At 41.1% G+C, this 24,098-nt stretch overlaps 1 protein-coding gene across 4 annotated transcripts in view; it reads right to left on the reverse strand.

Annotated features, from left to right (window-relative positions):
• RELN (reelin) overlaps positions 1–24,098 on the reverse strand; it is a 1,394,857-nt gene that overhangs the window by 1,203,515 nt on the left and 167,244 nt on the right. For all 4 annotated transcript variants that reach the window (XM_077264737.1, XM_077264736.1, XM_077264735.1 and 1 more), the window contains exon 2: positions 835–945. In XM_077264737.1, the coding sequence (XP_077120852.1) occupies positions 835–945 (111 nt within the window). The remainder of the gene's footprint in view (positions 1–834; positions 946–24,098) is intronic.

The following is a 24,098-nucleotide window of genomic DNA, read 5'->3' on the forward strand; positions in this document are numbered from 1 at the left end:
TGCTGTTAAAAGCCCATGTTCTGATCTGTGATGAATACAAAAACATTAAAAAAGATACAGGACACTCCACAGTGCATGGGACAGAGAGAGAGAGTACAAGGGAGTGTGCTCATTCTACTCAGCTGCAGCTTACGCCCCATGGTCAACTGGACGGATCATCTTAATCTCAGTATGAAAATTTAGAAAAAAAAAAAACTTTAAAAAGTATACAGGTATTGCTGCCACCTAAAATCAGGAACAACTGAAATGTTAGAAACAATATTTGTTAGTATTATGTACCATATACCATTTATTCTTTAATACTAAGATATATTTCCGCCTGGTTCATACACTATTTGATTTTAAGTGGCATTGCTACCTCTACACCCCGTTTTGTTTCATTTTTATGGAACAAATAAAAAATAAAATTGCTCAACATACAACTTTGGGGAATTCTCAGGAGCAAGAGCCTTATTGTATAGAGGCTTTTCACTCCAATATAGAGGGTTCTGAGCAAAATCCCTCCCAAAATGACAATAGACACCTGTTTATATATATGAAAAAGAGCCTTTCAATGAGGTTAAATCCACACAACGAAATTATTGTGAATTTTTAAACTTTGGTTCACAATTACAACTTCACATTAAATGCATATTGCATAGTTAAAGTAATTTGTGCTTTCCATTACTGTCCTTTTAAATATTTCTAGGGCAGTTCCTTTAATTTTCAGTCCCTTCTTCACTTCTGTAAATTGGGTGCCAGCTTCTAAGACTAGTCTTTGAATTTGTCTGCTTTTCTCTGTGCTGCTCCGAGCTGGTACATTCAAGAGCATGGAAAGTGTCATACTGGACTCACCAAATCCAAATGCCTTGGCTCCACCGATACTTTGAGATGCTTGAATGCTTGTAGATGTATATAATCCAGTCACTAAAAGGCCATCGAAGTAGGTACTCGTTGATATAGTCACTGCAAATAAAAAATACAAACTTATTTTGCAACAAAATGATAAACATTCAAATATTTTATTTCAACATAAAGAGATCTTTTTAATAATTCTTCAATACCCCTGGTTATGCTATAATAAATATCAAGGGGCTTCCACTAAATCTAGTGAAAATAAAATGTTTGACCATCAGAAGAAAACATTTTCTATATATAATGTTTCCACTGTAATAGCGAGACTGTTGAACTCTGTGCACCATCACATTGTGATGGTTCATTACATTCCATGCACATTATTGCAGTTCATGATATTTTTCTGGAAAAATACATTAGGTACTTCTGTGTTTAAGATGGGTAACTTATACAGAATTATCAAAAATACCATAATCAGCACTGAAAACCACAATATAAAGTGCCAGTACCTAAAAAAAGGAAACTTAAAGAACCATGTGATAAACAGATGTGCTGTTAATAGATCCAGGCTTCCATGCTTGTTTCCTCTGGTTTAACACTTCTTAACCCCTTAGTGACAGAGCCAATTTGCAGCTTAATGACCAGGCCAATTTTTACAATTCTGACCACTGTCACTTTATGAGGTTATAACTCTGGAACGCTTTAACGAATCCCGCTGATTCTGAGAAGGTTTTTTCGTAACATATTGTACTTCATGTTAGTGGTAAAATTAATTCGATATTACCTGCGTTTATTTATGAAAAAAATGGAAATATGGCGACAATTTTTAAAATTTAGCAATTTTCAAACTTTGAATTTTTATGCCCTTAAATCAGAGAGATATGTATCAAAAAAATAGTTAATAAATAATATTTCCCACATGTCTAATTTACATCAGCACAATTTTGGAAACAATTTTTTTTGTTTTGTTAGGAAGTTATAAGGGGTAAAAGTTGACCAGCGATTTCTCATTTTACAACAACATTTACAAAACCATTTTTTAGGAACCATCTCACATTTAAAATCACTTTGAGGGGTGTACATGACAGAAAATACCCCAAAGTGACACCATTCTAAAAACTGCACCCCTGAAGGTGCTCAAAACCACATTCAAGAAGTTTATTAACCCTTTACATGCTTCACAGGAGCTGAAGCAAAGTGGAAGGAAAAAATTAACATTTAACTTTTTTTTTTTTTTTGCAAACATTTTAAATCAGAACCATTTTTTTTATTTTCACAAGTGTAAAAAGAGAAAACTAACCACAAAATTTGTTATGCAGTTTCTCTTGAATACACCAATACCCCATATGTGGGGGTAAACCACTGTTTGGGTGCACAGCAGAGCTTGGAAGAGAAGGAGCGCCATTTGACTTCTTCAATGTAGAATTGGCTGGAATTGAGATCAGATGCCATGTCACATTTGGAGAGTCTCTGATGTGACTAAACAGAGGAAACCCCTCTATAACCTTATAATCTCACAGATATAAGTTCCTTACACAATGTGGATGATGCTGCCGCTCTATATAACACCACAATAGCTGTAGCTTTGGAATCTGCTGCCCAACTTACACATACCAAAGCTCGCAAAATCAACAGACAGCCCTGGCACACCAGCCTGACCAAAGAACCGAGGCGAGCTTCCAGGGCTGCTGAGCGCAGATGGAAAAGATCCCACTCCAAGGAACACTTCATTGCATTCAAACAGTCCCTCACTACCTTCAAGACCACACTGGCCACAGCTAAATAAACCTACTTCTCATCTCTCATATCCTCCCTGTCTCACAACCCTAAACAGTTATTCAACACCTTCAATTCTCTCCTCCGTCCCCCAGCACCTCCTCCCTCCCCACTTATCTCAGCTGAAGACTTTGCCTCATTTTCAAGCAGAAGATTGATAACATCAGAGACAGTTTTGGTCAACAACCCCCAGAGCCCTTCCTCCAGACTTCCCAGCCCTCCACCTCCAAAACTAATTTTTCCACCATTACAGAAGATCAACTCTCCAATCTACTCTCAAGATCGCATCTCACCACCTGTGCACTTGACCTGCTCCCATCCCACTTCATCCCAAACCTCACCACAGTCTTCATCCCAACCCTAACCCATCTCTTTAACCTATCACTAACAACTGGTGTTTTCCCCTCAAGCTTTAAACATGCCTCCATCACACCTATCCTCAAAAAGCCTTCTCTTGACTTATCCTCTGTATCTAGCTATCGCCCTATATCACTTCTCCCCTATGCCTCCAAACTACTGGAACAACACGTCTACCTTGAACTGTCCTCCCATCTCTCTTCTTGCTGCCTCTTTGACCGCTTACAATCTGGCTTCCGGTCACGCCATTCCACTGAAACTGCCCTAACTAAAGTCACCAATGACCTCTTAACCGCCAAGAGCAAGCAACACTACTCTGTCCTCCTCCTCCTCGACCTGTCGGCTGCCTTTGACACAGTGGACCATTCCCTATTATTACAGACCCTCTCATCCCTTGGCATCACAGACTTGGCCCTATCCTGGATCTCATCATACCTAACAGACCGGACATTCAGCATCTCCCACTCACACACCACCTCCTCACCTCACCCCCTAGCTGTCGGAGTCCCGCAAGGTTCAGTTCTAGGGCCCCTACTCTTCTCCATTTACACTTTTGGCCTGGGACAGCTCATATAATCTCATGGCTTTCAGTATCACCTCTATGCTGATGACTCACAGATCTACATCTCTGGACCAGATATCACCTCCCTACTAACCAGTATCCCTCAATGTCTATCCGCTATTTCATCCTTCTTCTCTGCTAGATTTCTGAAACTTAACATGGACAAAACAGAATTCATCATCTTTCCCCCATCTCACGTGACCCCCCCAACGAACCTATCCATTACAGTAAATGGCTGCCCACTCTCCCCATCCCTCAAGCTCGCTGCCTCGGGGTAATCCTTGACGCTGATCTCTCCTTCAAACCACATATCCAAGCCCTTTCCACTTTCTGCCGACTTCAACTCAAAAATATTTCACGAATCCGTACATTCCTCAACCAAAAATCTGCAAAAACCCTAGTCCATGCCCTCATCATCTCTCGCCTTGACTACTGCAACCTCCTGCTCTGTGGCCTCCCCTCTAACACTCTTGCACCCCTCCAATCTATTCTAAACTCTGCTGCCCAACTAATCCACCTTCCCCCCCTAATCCCCAGCCTCTCCCCTCTGTCAATCCCTTCACTGGCTCCCCATTGCCCAGAGACTCCAGTACAAAACCCTAACCATGACGTACAAAGCCATCCACAACCTGTCTCCTCCATACATCTGTGACCTTGTCTCCCGGTACTTACCTACACGCAACCTCCGATCCTCACAAGATCTCCTTCTCTACTCCCCTCTTATCTCCTCTTCCCACAATCGCACACAAGATTTCTCTCGCGTATCACCCCTACTCTGGAACCCTCTACCACAACACATCAGACTCTCACCTACCATCGAAACCTTTTAAAAAGAGCCTGAAGACCCACCTCTTCCGACAAGCCTACAACCTGCAGTAACCACCGATCGACCAAACCGCTGCATGACCAGCTCTATCCTCGCCTACTGTATTCTCACCCATCCCTTGTAGATTGTGAGCCTTCACGGGCAGGGTCCTCTCTCCTGTACCAGTTATGACTTGTATTGTTTAAGATTATTGTACTTGTTTTTATTATGTATACCCCTCCTTACATGTAAAGCGCCATGGAATTAATGGCGCTATAACAATAAATAATAATAATAATAACCCCTCCAAGTGACACCATTTTGGATACTAGACCCCTTAAGGTACTTATCTAGATGTGTGGTTAGCACTTTGAACCCCCGAGTGCTTTACAGAAGTTTATAACGTAAAGCCATAAAAATATAAAATTGTATTTTATTCACAAAAATGATCTTTTCTCCTCAATTTTTATTTTCACAATGGTAAAATGAGAAATTAGACCCCCAAAGATGTTGTGCAATTTGTCTTGATTACGCCGATACCCCATATGTGGGGGTAAACCACTATTTGGGTGCACGACAGAGCTCGGAAGGGAAGGAGCGCCATTTGACTATTTCAATGCAGAAATGGCTGGAATTGAGATCAGACGCCATGTCACGTTTGGAGAGCCCCTGATGTGCCTAAACAGTGGAAACCCCCCACAAGTGACACAATTTTGGAAACTAGACCCCTTTAGGAACTTCTCTAGATGTGTGGTGAGCATTTTAAACCCCAAAGTGCTTCACAAAAGTTTATAACGCAGAGCTGCAAAAATAAAAAATCTTTTTTTTCCTCATAAATTATTTTTTAGCCCGCAATTTTTTATTTTCACAAGGGTAACAGGAGAAATTGGACCCCCAAAGTTGTTGTCCAGTTTGTTTTGAGTACGCCAACACCCCATATGTGGGGGGGACCACATCAGGGCTCAGAAGGGAAGTAATGATGTTTTAAAATGCAGACTTTGATGGAATGGTCTGCGGGCATCATGTTGCGTTTGCAGAGCCCCTGATGTACCTAAACAGTAAAAAAAACCCACAAATGACCCCATTTTGGAAACTAGACCCCCCAAGGAGCTTATCTAGATGTGTGGTGAGCACTTTGAATGCCCAAGTGCTTCACAGAAGTTTATAACGCAGATCAGTGAAAATAAAAAATCATTTTTTTTCCACAAAAAAGATTTTTTAGCCCTCAATGTTTTTTTCCCAAGGGTAACAGGAGAAATTAGACCCAAAAAGCTGTTTTCCAATTTGTCCTGAGTACGCTGATGCCCCATATGTGGGAGTAAACCACTAATTGTGCGCACGGCAGAGCTCAGAAGGGAGGGAGCACCATTTGACTTTTTGAATGCAAAATTGTCTGGAATCAATGGTGGCGCCATGTCGTGTTTGGAGACCCCCCCTATTCTAACTCCAAACCTAACCCCAACACACCCCTAACCCTAATCCCAACCCTAACCCCAACACACCCTTAACCCTAATCACAACCCTAACCCCAACACACCCCTAACCCTAACCCCAACCCCAACTCTAACCCTAACTTTAGCCCAAACTTTAACTCTAATTTTAGCCCCAATCCTTATCCTAATTTTAGCCCAACTCACTTTAGCCCAACTGTAACCCTAATGGGAAAATGGAAATAAATACATTTTCTTTATTTTATTATTTTTCCCTAACTAGGGGGGTGATAAAAGAGGGATTTATTTATGTTTTTTATTTAGATCATTGTGATAGGGTCATAGTGACCAAAATGAACCAATAGGAAAAATCTTCCTATTGTTGCCGGGTGCTGGCCAGCAGATCTCGGCAGGCGCACTGTGCATGTGCCCGCCATTTTTTTACCGGAAGACGCCAGGGGCCGTGGGGGAAAGCAGGAGGACCCAGGGACACCGGAAGACACTGGTAAGTATCCGGGGGGATTGGGGACCCTATTTCTCTGTCTTCTGATGTGCGATCACATCAGAGGACAGAGAAATTAAATGGCAAATCACACATTTTTTTGGTGGTCGACATTATACGGTTAATAACAACGATCGCAACACGGGGGGGCGGTAAAAACCGGCCAGAATCGTGTTCTCTGGGGTCTCGGCTACCCCCGGCAGCCGAGACCCCAGAGAAAATCTGACTCCGGGGAGCACTACAGACTTTTTCCCACAACGCCGTTAATTAAAGGCTCTGTGGTTTAAGTACCCTTAACTACCACCATTAAAAGGCGTATCGGCTGTCGTTAAAAGGTTAAAGAAGCACTCTCATTAAAATTTTTATCCTCTTAATATATTGCAGTCATCATATTATGTAACTATGCACTTACAAGTTAACCCCTTAACGACCAGGGGTATTTCCACTTTTGCGTTTCTATTTTTTGCTACCCTTCTTCCCACAACAATAACTTTTTTATTTTTCTGTCAATATGGCCATGTGAGGACTTGTTTTTTGAGGGACGAGTTGTACTTTTGAATGGCTCCATTGATTTTACCATATCATGTACTGGAAAATGGCAAAAAAAATTCCAAGTGCGGTGAAATTGCAAAAAAAAGTACAATTACACAATTGCTTTTTGTATTTTTTTTACCATGTTCACTAAATGCTAAAACTAACCTGCAATTATGATTCTCCAGGTTATTATGAGTTCACAGACACCAAACATGTCTAGGTTAGTTTTTATTTAAGTGGTAAAAAAAAATCCAAAGTTTGTAAAAAAAAATGTACAAATTTTGCCATTTTCCAAGACCCGTAGGTCTCCATTTTCCGTGATCTGGGGCTGGGTGAGGGCTTATTTTTTGCATGACGAGCTGACATTTTTAGTTATACCATTTGTGGTGCATATATGATCTTTTGATCGCCTGTTATTGCATTTTAATGCAGTGTTGCAGAGACCAAAAAAACGTAATTCTGACGCTTTGATTTTTTTTTTGCTACACCATTTACTGATTGGATTAATTATTTTTACATATTGATAGATAGGGCGATTCTGAATGCGGCTATACCAAATATGTGTATATTTGATTTTTTTTTATTGTTTTAATTTGAATGTGGTGAAAGGGGGTGATTTGTAATTTTATATTTATTTTTGTAATAGTTTTAAAAACTTTTTTTTTACTTCTTACTTGCTTCAATTGTCCCCATGGGAGACTAGAAGCTGAGATCATCCAATTGCTTGTGCTACATAGAGCAGGGCTGCAGCCCTGCTCTAAGTATCAGAAATGCTCACTTGCTATGAGCGCCGACCACTGTCTGCTACCTGTCTGCAGTCTGTAGGACATCTCCTATCTGATTGCAGCTTCCAGGACGTCTCCTGTCCACTTGCGGCTTCCAAGACCTCATTAAGACTTTAACTTTGCTGCTACTATGTGTTCGACTGGGTCTTCCAGGACATCTACTGTCCACTTTTTGCTGTCAGGACCTCATTAATACTCTTAGTTTGCCACTGCTACTTGTCCAGCTGCAGCTTCCAGGACATCTCCTGTCTGCAGCTTTCAATACTTCATTAAAATATTTAGTTTGCCTATGCAAAGTGTGCGCCTGTGGCTTACAGGATGTCTCCTGTCCACTTGTGGTTTTTAGGACCTGATTAAGACTTTGCCTCTGCTACATTTCTGCCTGCAGCTTCCAGCACTTGTGCTATGTGTCCACCTGTGCCTTCCAGGATGTCTCCTGTCTACTTACAGCTTCCATGAACTCTGCTACATGTCCACCTGCATCTTCCAGGAAGTCTCCTGTCCACTTGATGCATCCAGGACCTCATTAAGACTTTTAATCTCCGATACTTGTTTGCGGTGTGCAGGGAGTCTCCTGTCTGCCTGCAGCTTCCAGTAACCCTGCTACCTGTCTGCAGTCTCCAAGATGTCTCCTGTCTGTCTTGCAACTTCCACTAACTCCGCTACTGGTCTGTGGTCTCCCAGATTTATCCGGTCCTCCTGGAGCTTGTAGTAACTTCTGTATACACCTGTCTGCTGTGTGGTTGCCCATGGCCCGTGTGCCCACTCAGACCTTGGGCTTTGAGGATCCACCTTACCTAGTGAGCCCTTGACAATTTTATTTTTTCAATGCGGGAGCTAAGGGAAATTTATGTGGGCCAAGCTGTAGGGTTTTTTAAATTTTTTTTTTGCAAGGAACATTAAGCATTACATAGCAATTCTGGCACTTTTCAAGGTTTATTTTTACACTCACTGTATTGTATAAATAAATAATTTTATAATTTCATGGTTCAGTTATGGACGTGACACTACCAAATACACGTATTTATTAATTTTTTTAAACAGATACAATTTATTAAGAAATTACAGAATGATGTACATACTACAGTACATCAATTGAATGAGTCAAAAAGACAGCTATCCAAAGAAGAAAATAATGAAAATATTTAAAATCAAGGAAAATGCATCTGGTTTTAAACCCTTGATCCTGTGTTCTGTGGCTATCGTCTCTTTCTGCTGGACCACAGCAGATACACCTTTTCTTTTGATGTTTTATTTCTGTTATCTTTGTTTCGGCCAGTTTTGGGCAACTGGTGTTTTTAATTTACTCTATTTGTCTGCCCTACCACTTTTGCAGCTTTATATTCCTTCCTCTGCTGGTTTATTCTGCTGGTGATAGTCTTTGTTGGATTAATTCACTTGGCTGTAGTTTATGTTGGTTGCAGTTGTTTCATGTTTGATTCTTTTATTCATTAGGGAATTGCTACTTTAGCGATTGTAGGAGCTGCTAAGTATATTAAGGGTAAGCCACCATTGAGCAGAGGTGTCATTACGTTATTTTAGGATGCCAACCTCTGCAGTCAGGCAGGGACAAACTAGGGTAAATGGAGGGTTTTTTCCTAGTATGAACAGGGAACTGTCTAGTTTGGGTATTTGTTCCCCTGGTTTGTACGCTAAACGTGTGAATGTGCTTTAGGAGTCATAACATACAATAGTCTTATTTTGTGAACATGTATACTAATACCGTCCCAAGATTGGAGGCATGGCACGTTCTATTTTGCAAAGAATTCCAGCAAACTGATGTACCAGTACGTCCTAATGATCATGTGGCCAAAATATCTGTGTCGGCACAATCACCACATGCTTGACGAGCTCCCGCTATAACAGTTAGGATTGATGCCCACACATAAACTGTCTATTTAATCCTCTAGTTGCAGCAACCAATAGCAATCATGGTGTTTAGAACGTTTTGAGATGGGGCGTGCTCCATCTCTCACCCCATCTGCTCCCCTATGACACGATCGCTAGGGCAACAATGAACTCTAGGTCTGCCAAGTTCTATTGCTTATTATGCCTTGCCAAAAGCAGAGCAAACAAGCCTATTTTCCGTGTCCAGCTAACAGTTCTAATTTCCTTTAATACATGAGTACTGCACGATATAAGACCAGTAATCAGAACAATTAAAATTTAAAGTGAACCTGTCAGCAGGATTGTGCTAAGTAACCTACAGACAGTGTCAGGTTGGCACCATTATACTGATGAAAATGATACCTGGGTTGATGATGAAATCCATCTTGTGGTTGTTGTTTAACCCCTTTCTGTCATTGGATGTACTATTCCGTCCATGTGGGGTGGGCCCTACTTCCCAAGGACAGAATAGTACGTCCAGCGCGATCAGCCACGCTCACGGGGGGAGCGCGGCCGATCGCGGCCGGGTGTCAGCTATCGCAGCTGACATCTAGCACTATGTGCCAGGAGCGGTCACGGACCGCCCCCGGCACATTAACCCCCGGCACACTGCGATCAAACATGATCGCAGTGTCCCGGCGGTACAGGGAAGCATCGCGCAGGGAGGGGGCTCCCTGCGTGCTTCCCTGAGACCCTCGGAGCAATGATCACGTTGCTCCGGGGGTCTCTTACCTCCTATCCCTGCAGGCCCCGGATCCAAAATGGCCACGGGGCTGCATCCGGGTCCTGCAGGGACTACTTCCGGGTCCAGAGCAGGCGCTGGTAAGCCTGCAGCGCTGTCAGTCAGATCGCTGATCTGACAGAGTGCTGTGTAAACTGTCAGATCAGCGATCTGTGATGTCCCCCCTGGGACAAAGTAAAAAAAAAAATTCCACATGTGTAAAAAAAAAAAAAAAAAATCCTAAATAAAGAAAAAAATATATATTATTCCCATAAATACATTTCTTTATCTAAATAAAAAAAACAATAAAAGTGCACAAATGTAGTATCACCACGTCCGTAACGACCCAACCTATAAAACTGTCCCACTAGTTAACCCCTTAAAGCATTGTTTATTATCATACAACAAAACAAAACAAAAAGTGGAATAACACGCGATCAAAAAGACGGATATAAATAACCATGGTACCGCTGAAAATGTCATCTTGTCCCGCAAAAAACGAGCTGCCATACAGCATCATAAGCAAAAAAATAAAAAAGTTATAGTCCTCAGAATAAAGCGATGCCAAAATAATTATTTTTTCTATAAAATAGCTTTTATCGTATAAAAGCGCCAAAACATAAAAAAAATGATATAAATGAGATATCGCTGTAATCGTACTGACCCGAAGAATAAAATTGCTTTATCAATTTTACCAAACGTGGAACGGTATAAACGCCTCCCCCAAAAGAAATTCATGAATAGCTGGTTTTTGGTCATTCTGCCTCACAAAAATCGGAATAAAAAGCGATCAAAAACTGTCACGTGTCCGAAAACATTACCAATAAAAACGTCAACTCGTCCCGCAAAAAACAAGACCTCACATGACTCTGTGGACCAGAATATGGAAAAATTATAGGTCTCAAAATGTGGAGACGCAAAAACTTTTTTGCTATAAAAAGCGTCTTTTAGTGTGTGACGGCTGCCAATCATAAAAATCCGCTATAAAAAACACTATAAAAGTAAATCAAACCCCCCTTCATCACCTCCTTAGTTAGGGAAAAATAATAAAATTAAAAAAATGTATTTATTTCCATTTTCCCATTAGGGTTAGGGCTAGGGTTAGGGCTAGGGTTAGGGTTAGGGCTAGGCTTAGGGCTAGGGTTAGGGCTAGGGTTAGGGCTAGGGTTAGGGTTGGAGCTAAAGTTAGGGTTAGGGTTGGGGCTAAAGTTAGGGTTAGAGTTGGGGCTAAAGTTAGGGTTAGGGTTGGGGCTAAAGTTAGGGTTTGGATTACATTTATGGTTGGGATTAGGGTTGGGATTAGAGTTAGGGGTGTGTCAGGGTTAGGGGTGTGGTTAGGGTTACCGTTGGGATTAGGATTAGGGGTGTGTTTGGATTAGGGTTTCAGGTAGAATTGGGGAGTTTCCACTGTTCAGGCACATCAGGGGCTCTCCAAACGCGACATGGCGTCCGATCTCAATTCCACCCAATTCTGCGTTGAAAAAGTAAAACAGTGCTCCTTCCCTTCCGAGCTCTCCTGTGCGCCAAACAGGGGTTTACCCCAACATATGGGGTATCAGCGTACTAAGGAGAAATTGGACAACAACTTTAGTGGTCCAATTTCTCCTGTTACCCTTGGGCAAAAAAAAATTGCGGGCTAAAAGATCATTTTGTGGAAAGAAAAAATATTTTTTGGGTCACAACAACAACTTTTTGGGTCCAAGTTCTCTTGTTATCCTTGGGAAAATAAAAATTTGGGGGGCTAAAAATCATTTTTGTGGGAAAAAAAGATTTTTTATTTTCATGGCTCTGTGTTGTAAACTGTAGTGAAACACTTGGGGGTTCAAAGTTCTCACAACACATCTAGATAAGTTCCTTGGGAGGTCTAGTTTCCAATATGGGGTCACTTGTGAGGGGGTTTGTACTCTTTGGGTACATCAGGGGCTCTGCAAATGCAACCTGACGCCTGCAGACCAATCCATCTAAGTCTGCATTCCAAATGGCGCTCCTTCCCTTCCGAGCTCTGCCATGCGCCCAAACAGTGGTTCCCCCCACATATGGGGTATCAGCGTACTCAGGACAAATTGGACAACAACTTTTGGGGTCCAATTTCTCCTGTTACCCTTGGGAAAATACAAAACTGGTGGCTAAAAAATCATTTTTGTGAAAAAAAATTTTTTTTGTTTTCACGGCTCTGCGTTATAAACTGTAGTGAAACACTTGGGGGTTCAAAGCTCTCAAAACACATCTAGATAAGTTCCTTAGGGGGTCTACTTTCCAAAATGGTGTCACTTGTGGGGGGTTTTAATGTTTAGGCACATCAGGGGCTCTCCAAACGCGACATGGTGTCCCATCTCAATTCCAGTCAATTTTGCATTGAAAAGTCAAACGGCGCTCCTTCCCTTCCGAGCTCTGCCATGCGCCCAAACAGTCATTTACCCCCACATATGGGGTATCAGCGTACTCAGGACAAATTGCACAACAACTTTTGGGGTCCAATTTCTTCTCTTACCCTTGGGAAAATAAAAAATTGTGGGCGAAAAGATCATTTTTGTGAAAAAATATGATTTTTTATTTTTACGGCTCAGCATTATAAACTTCTGTGAAGCACTTGTTGGGTCAAAGTGCTCACCACACATCTAGATAAGTTCATTAAGGGGTCTACTTTCCAAAATGGTGTCACTTGTGGGGGTTTTCAATGTTTAGGCACATCAGGGGCTCTCCAAACGCAACATGGCGTCCCATCTCAATTTCAGTCAATTTTGCATTGAAAAGTAAAATGGAGCTCCTTTCCTTCCGAGCTCTGCCATGCGCCCAAACAGTGGTTTACCCCCACATATGGGGTATCCGCGTGCTCAGGACAAATTGTACAACAACTTTTGGGGTCCATTTTCTCCTGTTACCCTTGGTAAAATAAAACAAATTGGAGCTGAAATAAATTTTGTGTGAAAAAAAGTTAAATGTCCATTTTTATTTAAACATTCCAAAAATTCCTGTGAAACACCTGAAGGGTTAATAAACTTCTTGAATGTGGTTTTGAGCACCTTGAGGGGTGCAGTTTTTAGAATGGTGTCACACTTGGGTATTTTCTATCATATATACCCCTCAAAATGACTTCAAATGAGATATGGTCCCTAAAAAAAATGGTGTTGTAAAAATGAGAAATTTCTGATCGACTTTTAACCCTTATAACTCCCTAACAAAAAAAAATGTTGGTTCCAAAATTGTGCTGATGTAATGTAGACATGTGCGAAATGTTACTTATTAAGTATTTTGCGTGATATATCTCTGTGATTTAAGGGCATAAAAATTCAAAGTTGGAAAATTGCAAACTTTTCAAAATGTTAGCCAAATTTCCATTTTTTTCACAAATAAAACGCAAGTTATATCGAAGAAATTTTACCACTATCATGAAGTACAATATGTCACGAGAAAACAATGTCAGAATCGCTAAGATCTGTTGAAGCGTTCCAGAGTTATAACCTCATAAAGGGACAGTGGTCAGAATTGTAAAAATTGTCCCAGTCATTAACGTGCAAACCACCCTTCAGGGTAAAGGGGTTAATCTTTATTTGCATTTTTTAGTTTATGAGATTATCATGCTCCAGGGCGGCCTGTGGGAGGGGCTTTATGTGGTGCTCTGCTTAGACATTCATCCTTATGGCTTATGACAGGTCACTGATCCCTCAGTGACCTGCCCCCTATTTTACATACTGCACTGTAGCATGATATAGTGGATGTACAAAAAACACCGCAAAAAAACACAATAAAAACTAAGGAAAACATGTTTTATTTCTGCAGCATCTTTCCTGCCAAGAGATCAGCTTTTGCTGCAGAAAACATCACTGAAAAAACATCTAGTAATAACATACCCTAAAAGTTTGGTGTTATGATGAACCAATCTATAAAACAGTCACTCTGTTTAATCCCAGTAAACAACAAAATGGTTTAATCCCTACAGTGAAAAAAAACAGTGCAAAAACTACATTTGTCAAACTTCTTGTTTTGCATTATTATGAAAAAGTGTGATCAAAAAGTCATATGTAAATAAATATAGTATCACTGAAAATGTTCTCTTCCCACAAAAAAATAAGCGCCCACACAGCTTTGTCAGCAGGAAAATAAAAAGGTCATAGCTCTCAGAATATGGCGATGTATATACAAGTTTTTTCTAAAATTATTTTTATTGTGCAAAAGTAGAAAAATATAAAAAAAACCTGTACAAATGAGGTATCATAGTAATCATACTGACCCAAAGAACAAAGCTATCTAAATTAATCACTTTTACCACAGGGTAAACATTGCAAAAATTAAAAAATAAAATCAATTTTTGAATTGCTGTTTTTGTTAATTCTGCCTCTCAAAATCATAATAAAAAAGGGATAAAAAAATTATTATTGAATAAAAATTATTTAATTAATTTAATTATTGAACTGGTGTTGATTTCTTCATCCTGCTTCCCAAAGATCTCAATAAGGCTCGGTTTGCATTTATATCTAAATCTAAGAAAAATGTCATTCAAACAAAACCCCCCAATGGAACATTCAATGTAGTGAGACAAATGGAGACACTGTGGACTCCATATGGCCTATAATCTGATAATAAAAATAAAGATTATATATATTATATAAAATCTGGCAGTGTCCATCTTTTTAGGCATGCACAAAAAAGGATGGACACTACTGGAATAGAGGACAAATAGGGTCCAGACTAACTGTCTGCTTCATTATACTGAATGGTTCAGTCAGGAGTTCCATTTCAATCACGTCTTTCAGAGATTTAGACAGAAACACTGATGGAAGTGCTCAAAGTAGATCATAGGATAAGTGTGAACCGAGCCCCGAAGGGAACCTGTCAGCAGGATTGTGCATAGAAACCTACACACAGTGTCAGGTCAGCGCCGTTATACTGATTAAAATGATACCTTGGTTGATGAAATCCGTCTTGTGGTTGTTGTTTAATCTCTAGTTTCAGTTTTGTCCTAATGATATGTTCGTGCCCCAGGATGGGCCTGTGGAGGGTCTTCATGTGGTGCTCTGATTAGGTATTCATAATGCAGACTGATGAAAAGTCGCTGATCCTTCAGTGACCTGCCTCCTAGTTTGCATAATGAATACCTGTACATACTGAAGAAAAAAACGCTTCTGCAGGCAGGTGCCAGCCGTGGCCCCTGCTCTGCAGCATAATCGCATCTTTAGTGTCCAGTTAATAATTATTCTTGATGTTATTGAGCAAGTGTAAAAAAAATAAAAATAAATCAATTTGAAAATGGCGCATGCTGTGCCTACTCAGTAGCAGGCATCGGTGTGTATAGAGATCTGATAGCTACTATTGCGCTGGCGCCATCTTGCTGAAGAAAAAAAAAATTCTCCTCCAAGATGGTGCCACCTGCTCCGGCACAGTAGCAGCTCTCAGAGCTTGCCACAACCCAATATTAAGGAATTCTGTGAAGCACCTGTTGATGCAAGATGCTCATTACATTTTCCTTGACATAGTGTAGTTTTGAAAATGGGTCACATTCTGTTATTTTGGGATCTCTGAGGCTCTCCAAATGTAAAATAGCATCCACAACCATTTCCAGCAAAGATTATCATTATGGCCCAGTATTGTCAAATTCTGTGAAGTACATGTAAGTTGAGGATGCTCATCTCACCCATACATGAGTTCCTTGAGGGTTATAGTTTCCGAAATGGGATTTCTTGTGGGATGTTACAGCCAAATTTGAGCTGCAACAATCAAATAGTGCTCTTTCCCATCCAAGCCCATTTGGAGCACCTGAAAAGTTAACAAACTTTCTGAATGCGGTTTTGAATACTTTGAGAGATGCAGATTTTAAAAGGGAGTCTTGTTTGCATGTTTTATTACAGGCTCCTCGAAAACATTTATACATTTAAAAAGTAAAGTGGTCTCTAAAATATAGGTTTTGTAACTTTAATTTAAAAAAATGAAAAATTGTTGCTAAATAGTGATGAGCGAATATACTCGGTACTCGAGATTTCGCGAGCACGCTCGGGTGTCCTCCGAATATTTGTAAGTACTTTAGTTTTCAGTGCCGCAGCTGAATGATTTACATCTGTTAGCCAGCATAAGTACACGTGGGGGTTGCCTGGTTGCTAGGGAATCCCCACATGTACTTATGCTGGCTAACAGATGTAAATCTTTCAGCTGCGGCACTGAAAACTAATTCTCCGAGTACTTACAAATATTCGGAGGACACCCGAGCGTGCTCGCGAAATCGAGACGAGCGGGGGATACCGCTTCTGATTCCGGCATACACTTCTCCTACGAACACCAGTACACCTGGTTCAAAATATAAAAATCCCTAACAGGCGCTGCCCTCTATATGTCTGGGGACACAATTGTCCCTTTTATCTACGCAAAATTCACTATAAGTACGTAACTGATGAAGGTCCTGTTTGTTTTGGACCGAAACGTTTTAGTACTACATTAAAAATCTCCCACTTGAGCATAAAAGTTGAGTGCAAGGTCTATTACTTTATTCACCTATGGTGTGGGAACCTACCTTTGCACCATTATTAGTAGTGCACGCGCTCCTATCATTGTGTACTACGTGCGGCACACGTGTGTCACCCGTGTGCCGCATCAGTACCACATGGACGGCCGCTGGAGAAGAACTACAGTAAGCGCTGTTCCCCGGCGGCTGGTGCTGAAGCCAACTCATCATTTTCCTCTGCTCTGCCGGCGATCGGCACGAGCAGAGGAGAATGATGAGAGTTATCTTAAGTCCGAACGATGACAGCAGGTGGGGGCATTTGGGACTCTTACCCCCATCATCAGACACCTGCTGCCAATAATAACAGTGACAGCAAGAGCAGTTCATCAGTGTATTCCACAGCCACCACCTGCGATATAACTAAAACGAATAAAAACGCGATGTGGGTTCCCCCCTATTTTCTTGAACCAACTAGGCCAAACTCACAGTTGGGGGCTGCAAATCTCAGCTTCAGCAAGGTTGGTTATCAAGAATAGAGGGGTCCCCATGCTGCTTTTTTAATTATTCAAATAAATAATTTAAAAAAAATGGTGTGGATTCCCCCCCCATTTTTGACAACCAGCCTTGCTAAAGCTCACAGCTGGGGGCTGCTATTCTCAGGCTTGTAAGGGGCCATTAATATAGGCCCCCCCCAGCCTAAAAACAGCAGCCCGCAGCTGCCTAGAAAAGGCGCATCTATTGGATGCTCCTTTTCTGGTGCTTTGCCCGGCTCTTCCCACTTGCCCTGTAGCGGTGGCAAGTGGGGATTATATTTGTGGGGTTGATGTCACCTCTGTAATGTCAGGTAACATCAAGCCCACGGTTTAGTAATGGAGAGGTGTCTATAAGACACCTCTCCATTACTAATCATATAGTTATATGTTTAATAGAGACACAGCCAGAATAAAATCCTTTATTTGTAAAAATTACTCAGACTCCTTTAATATTCTAAATTAAACCATACTTACTGCAACACCTAATTCCCCGAAGATCTCAATTTCCTTTAATAAAAATAAAATAAAAAAACAACAATATACCATACCTGTCCGTCGTTGTGTTCCACGCTGTAATCCATGTCTGGGGGCTAAATAGTTTTCAACCTGGAATGAGCTGCTGAGTAAATTGTTTGGGAGCTTTAGCTCCTCCTTCAGAGCTGGGAATGGCTTTTAAGGCACTGGACACAAGAACACAACTAAGATCAGGCTTGCCCTCTATCATAAAGGCCTCCACTCCTAATTAAATTATTCAATAAGAATACCATTATGCCAGAGGGGGGAATATGATTGTCATAAGGATACATCAAAAAATGTTTCCAGATCATGGTCCAAACCAATATAGCCTACCTGAACAGCAAGAGTCTGTTATGCATTTGAAGAACCATTATGGAGAAGCAAAATAATATAATCAATGGGTGTGTAATCTCTTAAGTCATAAGGTCAGACAATAGCCACAAGGGCTCTCAAAAAGCTCTCCCCATTCCAACTACATATACAGTAGGAGAAAGCTGTGCTGTCCAATAATAGTCTTGGGTCGGGTAAAGTCACATCCCACCTTGTTCAGGGATATTGTAGGACCCGATAGATACTAGCACTCCGACCCTTCCAAATGAAGGAAAAGATGGAGTTAAGCTTACTGAATTTACTCAAGTTCATGTATATTGAGGAGGGTAAAAAAAGTATAATCATTTTGGTATAATCATCATTTTAAGCAAACTGTTGCGAGCTATGACAGACAGGGTTAATGTCTCATATCCCCTTATCTTGGTTTGTTTAAACAAGAATAAAGGCGGGTATCTTAAGGGCATACAGGTCTCCTAAATTTAGAGAAATTTGAACCCCTAGATAGTGAACTGGTTGATCTATTTCAAAGGTTGGAGGCAGGATTGTCTGGAGGTAGCTTTCAAGTCTACAGGGAAGACACAAAATCTGTCCCAGTTGATGTTTAGGTCTGTCAAGAAACTGTACTCCTCAATCAAATTTTTATATCACATAAGAGATGCTGGGACTGGTGTATGTGCATACATCACATAGGACACAGAAATTAGTGTATACACATCACATAGAAGACTCTAGAGCTGGTGTGGATACAATTTGTGACAAAGTCACTGGTAAACTGCGGGAGGGGAGATATTCACTGCACTTAATGGCTTCAATGATCTAAAAACCCAGAAGTCTTTCCTTCAGCACACTAAGTGCTGCAAGGAGTTAACAGCCAATTTAAATAAAGGGCTGGCCTCAAGAGGCATTCTGGGGTTCAGTAGGGCTGGAGAGAGAATCTTCAGTGGTTTGTGTCCTGAGAAGGAAAGACTGAACCCGTGTTGCTCCTGAGTGGGAAGCTCCCTGCAAAAGTACGGACTGTGTTGCACCGGGTTTCACTAAGAAGTTCGGATGCCTCTGATGTCGGAGTGGAAGCTGTGCTGTCCTAGGAGATAGATGGGGACGAACATTCCATCCTATACCTGACTCGGAAACTCTCCAGTTATGAAGAAAACTATGCCATCATAGAAAAACTGCTTGGCCATTAAGTGGCCAATCGACACCCTGAGATACTACCAGTTAGGCAGGCAGGAAGTTCAGGCTAGTCTCTGATCATGCACCCCTGATATGAATGAGGGAAAGCAAGGGGAAGAATGCCCTGGTGACTAGATGGATTTTAGCACTCCAGGACTTTAATTTTCATGCAGAACACAGGCCAGGAAAGCTGCATGGGAACACAAATGCCCTATCCCTATCACTTGATTAGCGAGTGAAGGTGCCATAACCCCCAGCTTTGGGCAGAGGAAGGGGGATATGTGACAAAGTCACTGGTAAATTGATGGAGGACAGATATTTCTCATTGCGCTTAATGGCTTCAGTGATCTAAATACCCAGAAGTATTTCCTTCAGCACACTAAGTGTTGCAAGCAGTTAACAGCCAATTTAAATAAAGGGCTGAGATTTTTCGTGGATGACCATAGAGTGGGTGGGAGGTTTTCCACCTGATCTCCACCCCAGGGTTTGGCCTGGGGCTTAAATAGCTGGCCTCAAGAAGCAGTCTGGGGTTCAGCAGGGCTGGAGAGAGGATCTACAGTGGTTTGTGTCCTGAGGAGGAAAGACTGAACCTCTGTTGCTCCAGATCGGCACCTCCCTGGAAATGTATGGACTGTGTTGCAGCATGTTTTTTTTATTTTCTGTTTTGCGAAGGGCTGTGTTTATTCTTTCCTTTCATGTTGGTTTATACCATATGTCTGATAAACCAACAGAAGACTTAGAGAGACAGTGTTCCTGTTTTCTACCTCCGTGTACTGCTGTTTGAGCTGTACTACCACAATATATACACTGCTCAAAAAAATAAAGGGAACACTTAAACAACAGAATATAACTCCAAGTAATTCAAACTTCTGTGAAATCTAACTGTCCACTTAGGAGGCAACACTGTTTGATAATGAATTTCACATGCTGTTGTGCAAATGGAATAGACAACTGATGGAAATTATTGGCAATTATCAAGACACACTCAATAAAGAAGTGGTTCTGCAGGTGGGGACCACAGACCACATCTCAGTACTAATGTTTTCTGGCTGATGTTTTGGTCACTTTTGAATGTTGGTTGGGCTTTCACACTCGTGGTAGCATGAGACGGACTTTACAACCCACAAAAGTGGCTCAACTAGTGCAGCTAATCCAGGATGGCACATCAATGCGAGCTGTGGCAAGGTTTGAACAAAAAGAAAGCATGTGGAGGGCACAAACTCCAATTCACTGAAGAAGTATGTAAACATATGTAGGGGAATAAACCTAGCGTCTGTCTAAAATAGGGACTAAGATTAAAGAGAAAAAGAGAGACTATATTCCAGGGAACACCAACAAATACCACTAAATAACAAATTTTATTAGAGTCAAAGAGCAAAACATTAAAATCAATTAAAACCACAAAAAAAAAAAATACCCCATATAGGAATGAGTACCCCCTGGAATAACACATAAGAAGTATAGTTATGTGACAATGTCCAGTTATACACAAATGATTGCAGAAAATCTGGTCAAAGGTAGGATATAATAAATATATAAATAATGGTATATACACAGGGACACTACAAACCAACCATGAGCAGGAAGGTATAAATGACAAGATGTCAACAAAGCCATATACTAGTTACCCACCATATAGTCCTCTGGGCGACCACACTACATATTTGTGATTCCAGGACCCACACATTAAAGAGAAAAAAAAGGGTGTTTGTTGAAAAATGTCTTGCAAGAGTATCAGATAATAACCAAACTTGTTTCATGGGTGGGTACCTTTGCCGGTTGTGCACCTCAGAGGTTTAAGTATATATGGAACTCCAATCTCAGTTTAGGCCCAATATGTTGGTCAGTACTAGGCTCCAAAATAAAGCTGATAGCATGTCTCGAATAGGCATACCGCATACCAATGTGGGCATAGACTCAAACAATAACGAAGAAGATGTAAGCTATAATTGGAGCAAGATAACTAACAAAATGAATGACCCATGCGTAGTCCTTAATCATTTCAAATAGGTGCAATGCAAAATTACACAGCAGATGCCCTGTATAAATAAAGGTTATCTTATAAAGGTCAATTAAACCATATACAGGGCAGCACAAAATCAGTAGCCTTATGCATTATACCAAATGCCATGGCAAAAAGTTAGATACAATGCCTACAAGTAGTATTCAACCCCCTGCAGATTTAGCAAGTTTAATAAGATGCAAATAAGTTAGAGCCTTCAAACTTCAAACAAGAGCAGGATTTATTAACAGATGCATAAATCTTACAAACCAAAAAGTTTTGTTGCTCAGTTAAATTTTTATAAATTTTAAACATAAAAGTGTGGGTCAATTATTATTCAACCCCTAGGTTTAATATTTTGTGGAATAACCTTTGTTTGCAATTACAGCTAATAATTGTCTTTTATAAGACCTGATCAGGCCGGCACAGGTCTCTGGAGTTATCTTGGCCCACTCCTCCATGCAGATCTTCTCCAAGTTATCTAGGTTCTTTGGGTGTCTCATGTGGACTTTAATCTTGAGCTCCTTCCACAAGTTTTCAATTGGGTTAAGGTCAGGAGACTGACTAGGCCACTGCAACACCTTGATTTTTTGCCTCTTGAACCAGGCCTTGGTTTTCTTGGCTGTGTGCTTTGGGTCGTTGTCTTGTTGGAAGATGAAATGACGACCCATCTTAAGATCCTTGATGGAGGAGCGGAGGTTCTTGGCCAAAATCTCCAGGTAGGCCGTGCTATCCATCTTCCCATGGATGCGGACCAGATGGCCAGGCCCCTTGGCTGAGAAACAGCCCCACAGCATGATGCTGCCACCACCATGCTTGACTGTAGGGATGGTATTCTTGGGGTCGTATGCAGTGCCATCCAGTCTCCAAACGTCACGTGTGTGGTTGGCACCAAAGATCTCGATCTTGGTCTCATCAGACCAGAGAACCTTGAACCAGTCAGTCTCAGAGTCCTCCAAGTGATCATGAGCAAACTGTAGACGAGCCTTGACATGACGCTTTGAAAGTAAAGGTACCTTACGGGCTCGTCTGGAACGGAGACCATTGCGGTGGAGTACGTTACTTATGGTATTGACTGAAACCAATGTCCCCACTGCCATGAGATCTTCCCGGAGCTCCTTCCTTGTTGTCCTTGGGTTAGCCTTGACTCTTCGGACAAGACTCTCCACTTCTGGATGATGCTCCCAACAGTGGAGACAGGTAGGCCCAACTCCTTGGAAAGGGTTTTGTACCCCTTGCCAGCCTTGTGACCCTCCACGATCTTGTCTCTGATGGCCTTGGAATGCTCCTTTGTCTTTCCCATGTTGACCATGTATGAGTGCTGTTCACAAGTTTGGGGAGGGTCTTAAATAGTCAGAAAAGACTGGAAAAAGAGATAATTAATCCAAACATGTGAAGCTCATTGTTCTTTGTGCCTGAACTACTTCTTAATACTTTAGGGGAACCAAACAGAATTCTGGTGGGTTGAGGGGTTGAATAATAAATGACCCTCTGAAAAGACTTTTCACAATTTAAAAAAAAATAAACAAAGAAATAACATTCTTTTTTGCTGCAGTGCATTTCACACTTCCAGGCTGATCTACAGTCCAAATGTCACAATGCCAAGTTAATTCCAAATGTGTAAACCTGCTAAATCTGCAGGGGGTTGAATACTACTTGTAGGCACTGTAAGTGTCATATAGACAGAAACAGGCTAAATGCTGAGCCACAGCATAATAAAAGATGTGCACCTATTGAGCATGACCAGAATGAACGCAAACCTATAATCCAGGGGGTGCTTGAACTCAACGCGTGACGCCACTACAGTGGCTTCATCTGTGGTAGGAGTACTGACGGCTGGATTCTTGATACCTTTATATACATCGTACCTATATAGAGGATCCCTCTCAGCTGGGCGACTAGGGTGTCGGCATCCAACTGGAAATGACATACAACAATAAAGCTTTAAAGGTGTACGAAGCCAAGGCTGAGTGTAGCAAGATGGCCGAAACCAAGATACTGGGCATGTGCGAATTGACAAGCAACATGTATCAAACCGACGGAACAATGCCGCATTGATTTTGCTTATCAGCGCGCACTGAATAAGACAAGGACCGATATATCTATAACACACAATTACTGTAGATGCTGTTCTTCCATAACAGGTAACTGGTGCGCTAAGAATGTTTAAAGAACAGCGCTGATTGTATAACAAAGAAGAAATGTGTGAAAAATATAAAAACAAACAAGTAACAGCACACGCCATAGCAAATATCACGCATGCGCAAATTTAGATGCAAAGTTCTTATATAAGTAGAAAATAGAAATATGCACACTGGGCTAGATTATAAAAAGGAAAGTAAAAAAAAAAAAAAATCATTCCATTATTTAGTCACCAACATATCCCTATTTACAAGAAGGCCATACATATGGCTTACCACATCTATAGTTAACACATGCGTGTACATAGGCGCGCCGTGAGTTATATGTGCTAGAGGATAAATATCGGATAAGCGCTACGGCAGATCAATTAGTAAAGGCCCAGATACTTTTGGGTACTGATTTACTTTAAAAAAGTGTCCTAGCCCGCATAAGAAAATAAACATACGGTGCAAAGACACTTGTATTCTCTTTATTCTGAAACAGCTAGTGCAAACAGTAGATGTGTGCCGTGTTTATTGGTCTGAAAAAAAAACCCCCAAAAAACCTAAAGGTACTAGTGCAGAATGGTCAAACAACACTGAAAATAGTGTTCTAAAGCAATACAGACACTTCCATACAGATGTGTAGAATGATGCAAATGCATGCGCCACACTATCATATACTCGAATAGTATGGTGAAAGGTAAGTATCAAGTATACAGAACAAGTCGCCGACCTGCAGAGGCTGTTAGACTTAGATATGATGAAAGTGATCATACTACACAGAACGATGTAAAGTAA

The sequence above is a fragment of the Ranitomeya variabilis genome, chromosome 5 (assembly GCF_051348905.1).
Source record: "Ranitomeya variabilis isolate aRanVar5 chromosome 5, aRanVar5.hap1, whole genome shotgun sequence".
Classification (NCBI taxonomy): Eukaryota; Metazoa; Chordata; class Amphibia; order Anura; family Dendrobatidae; genus Ranitomeya; species Ranitomeya variabilis.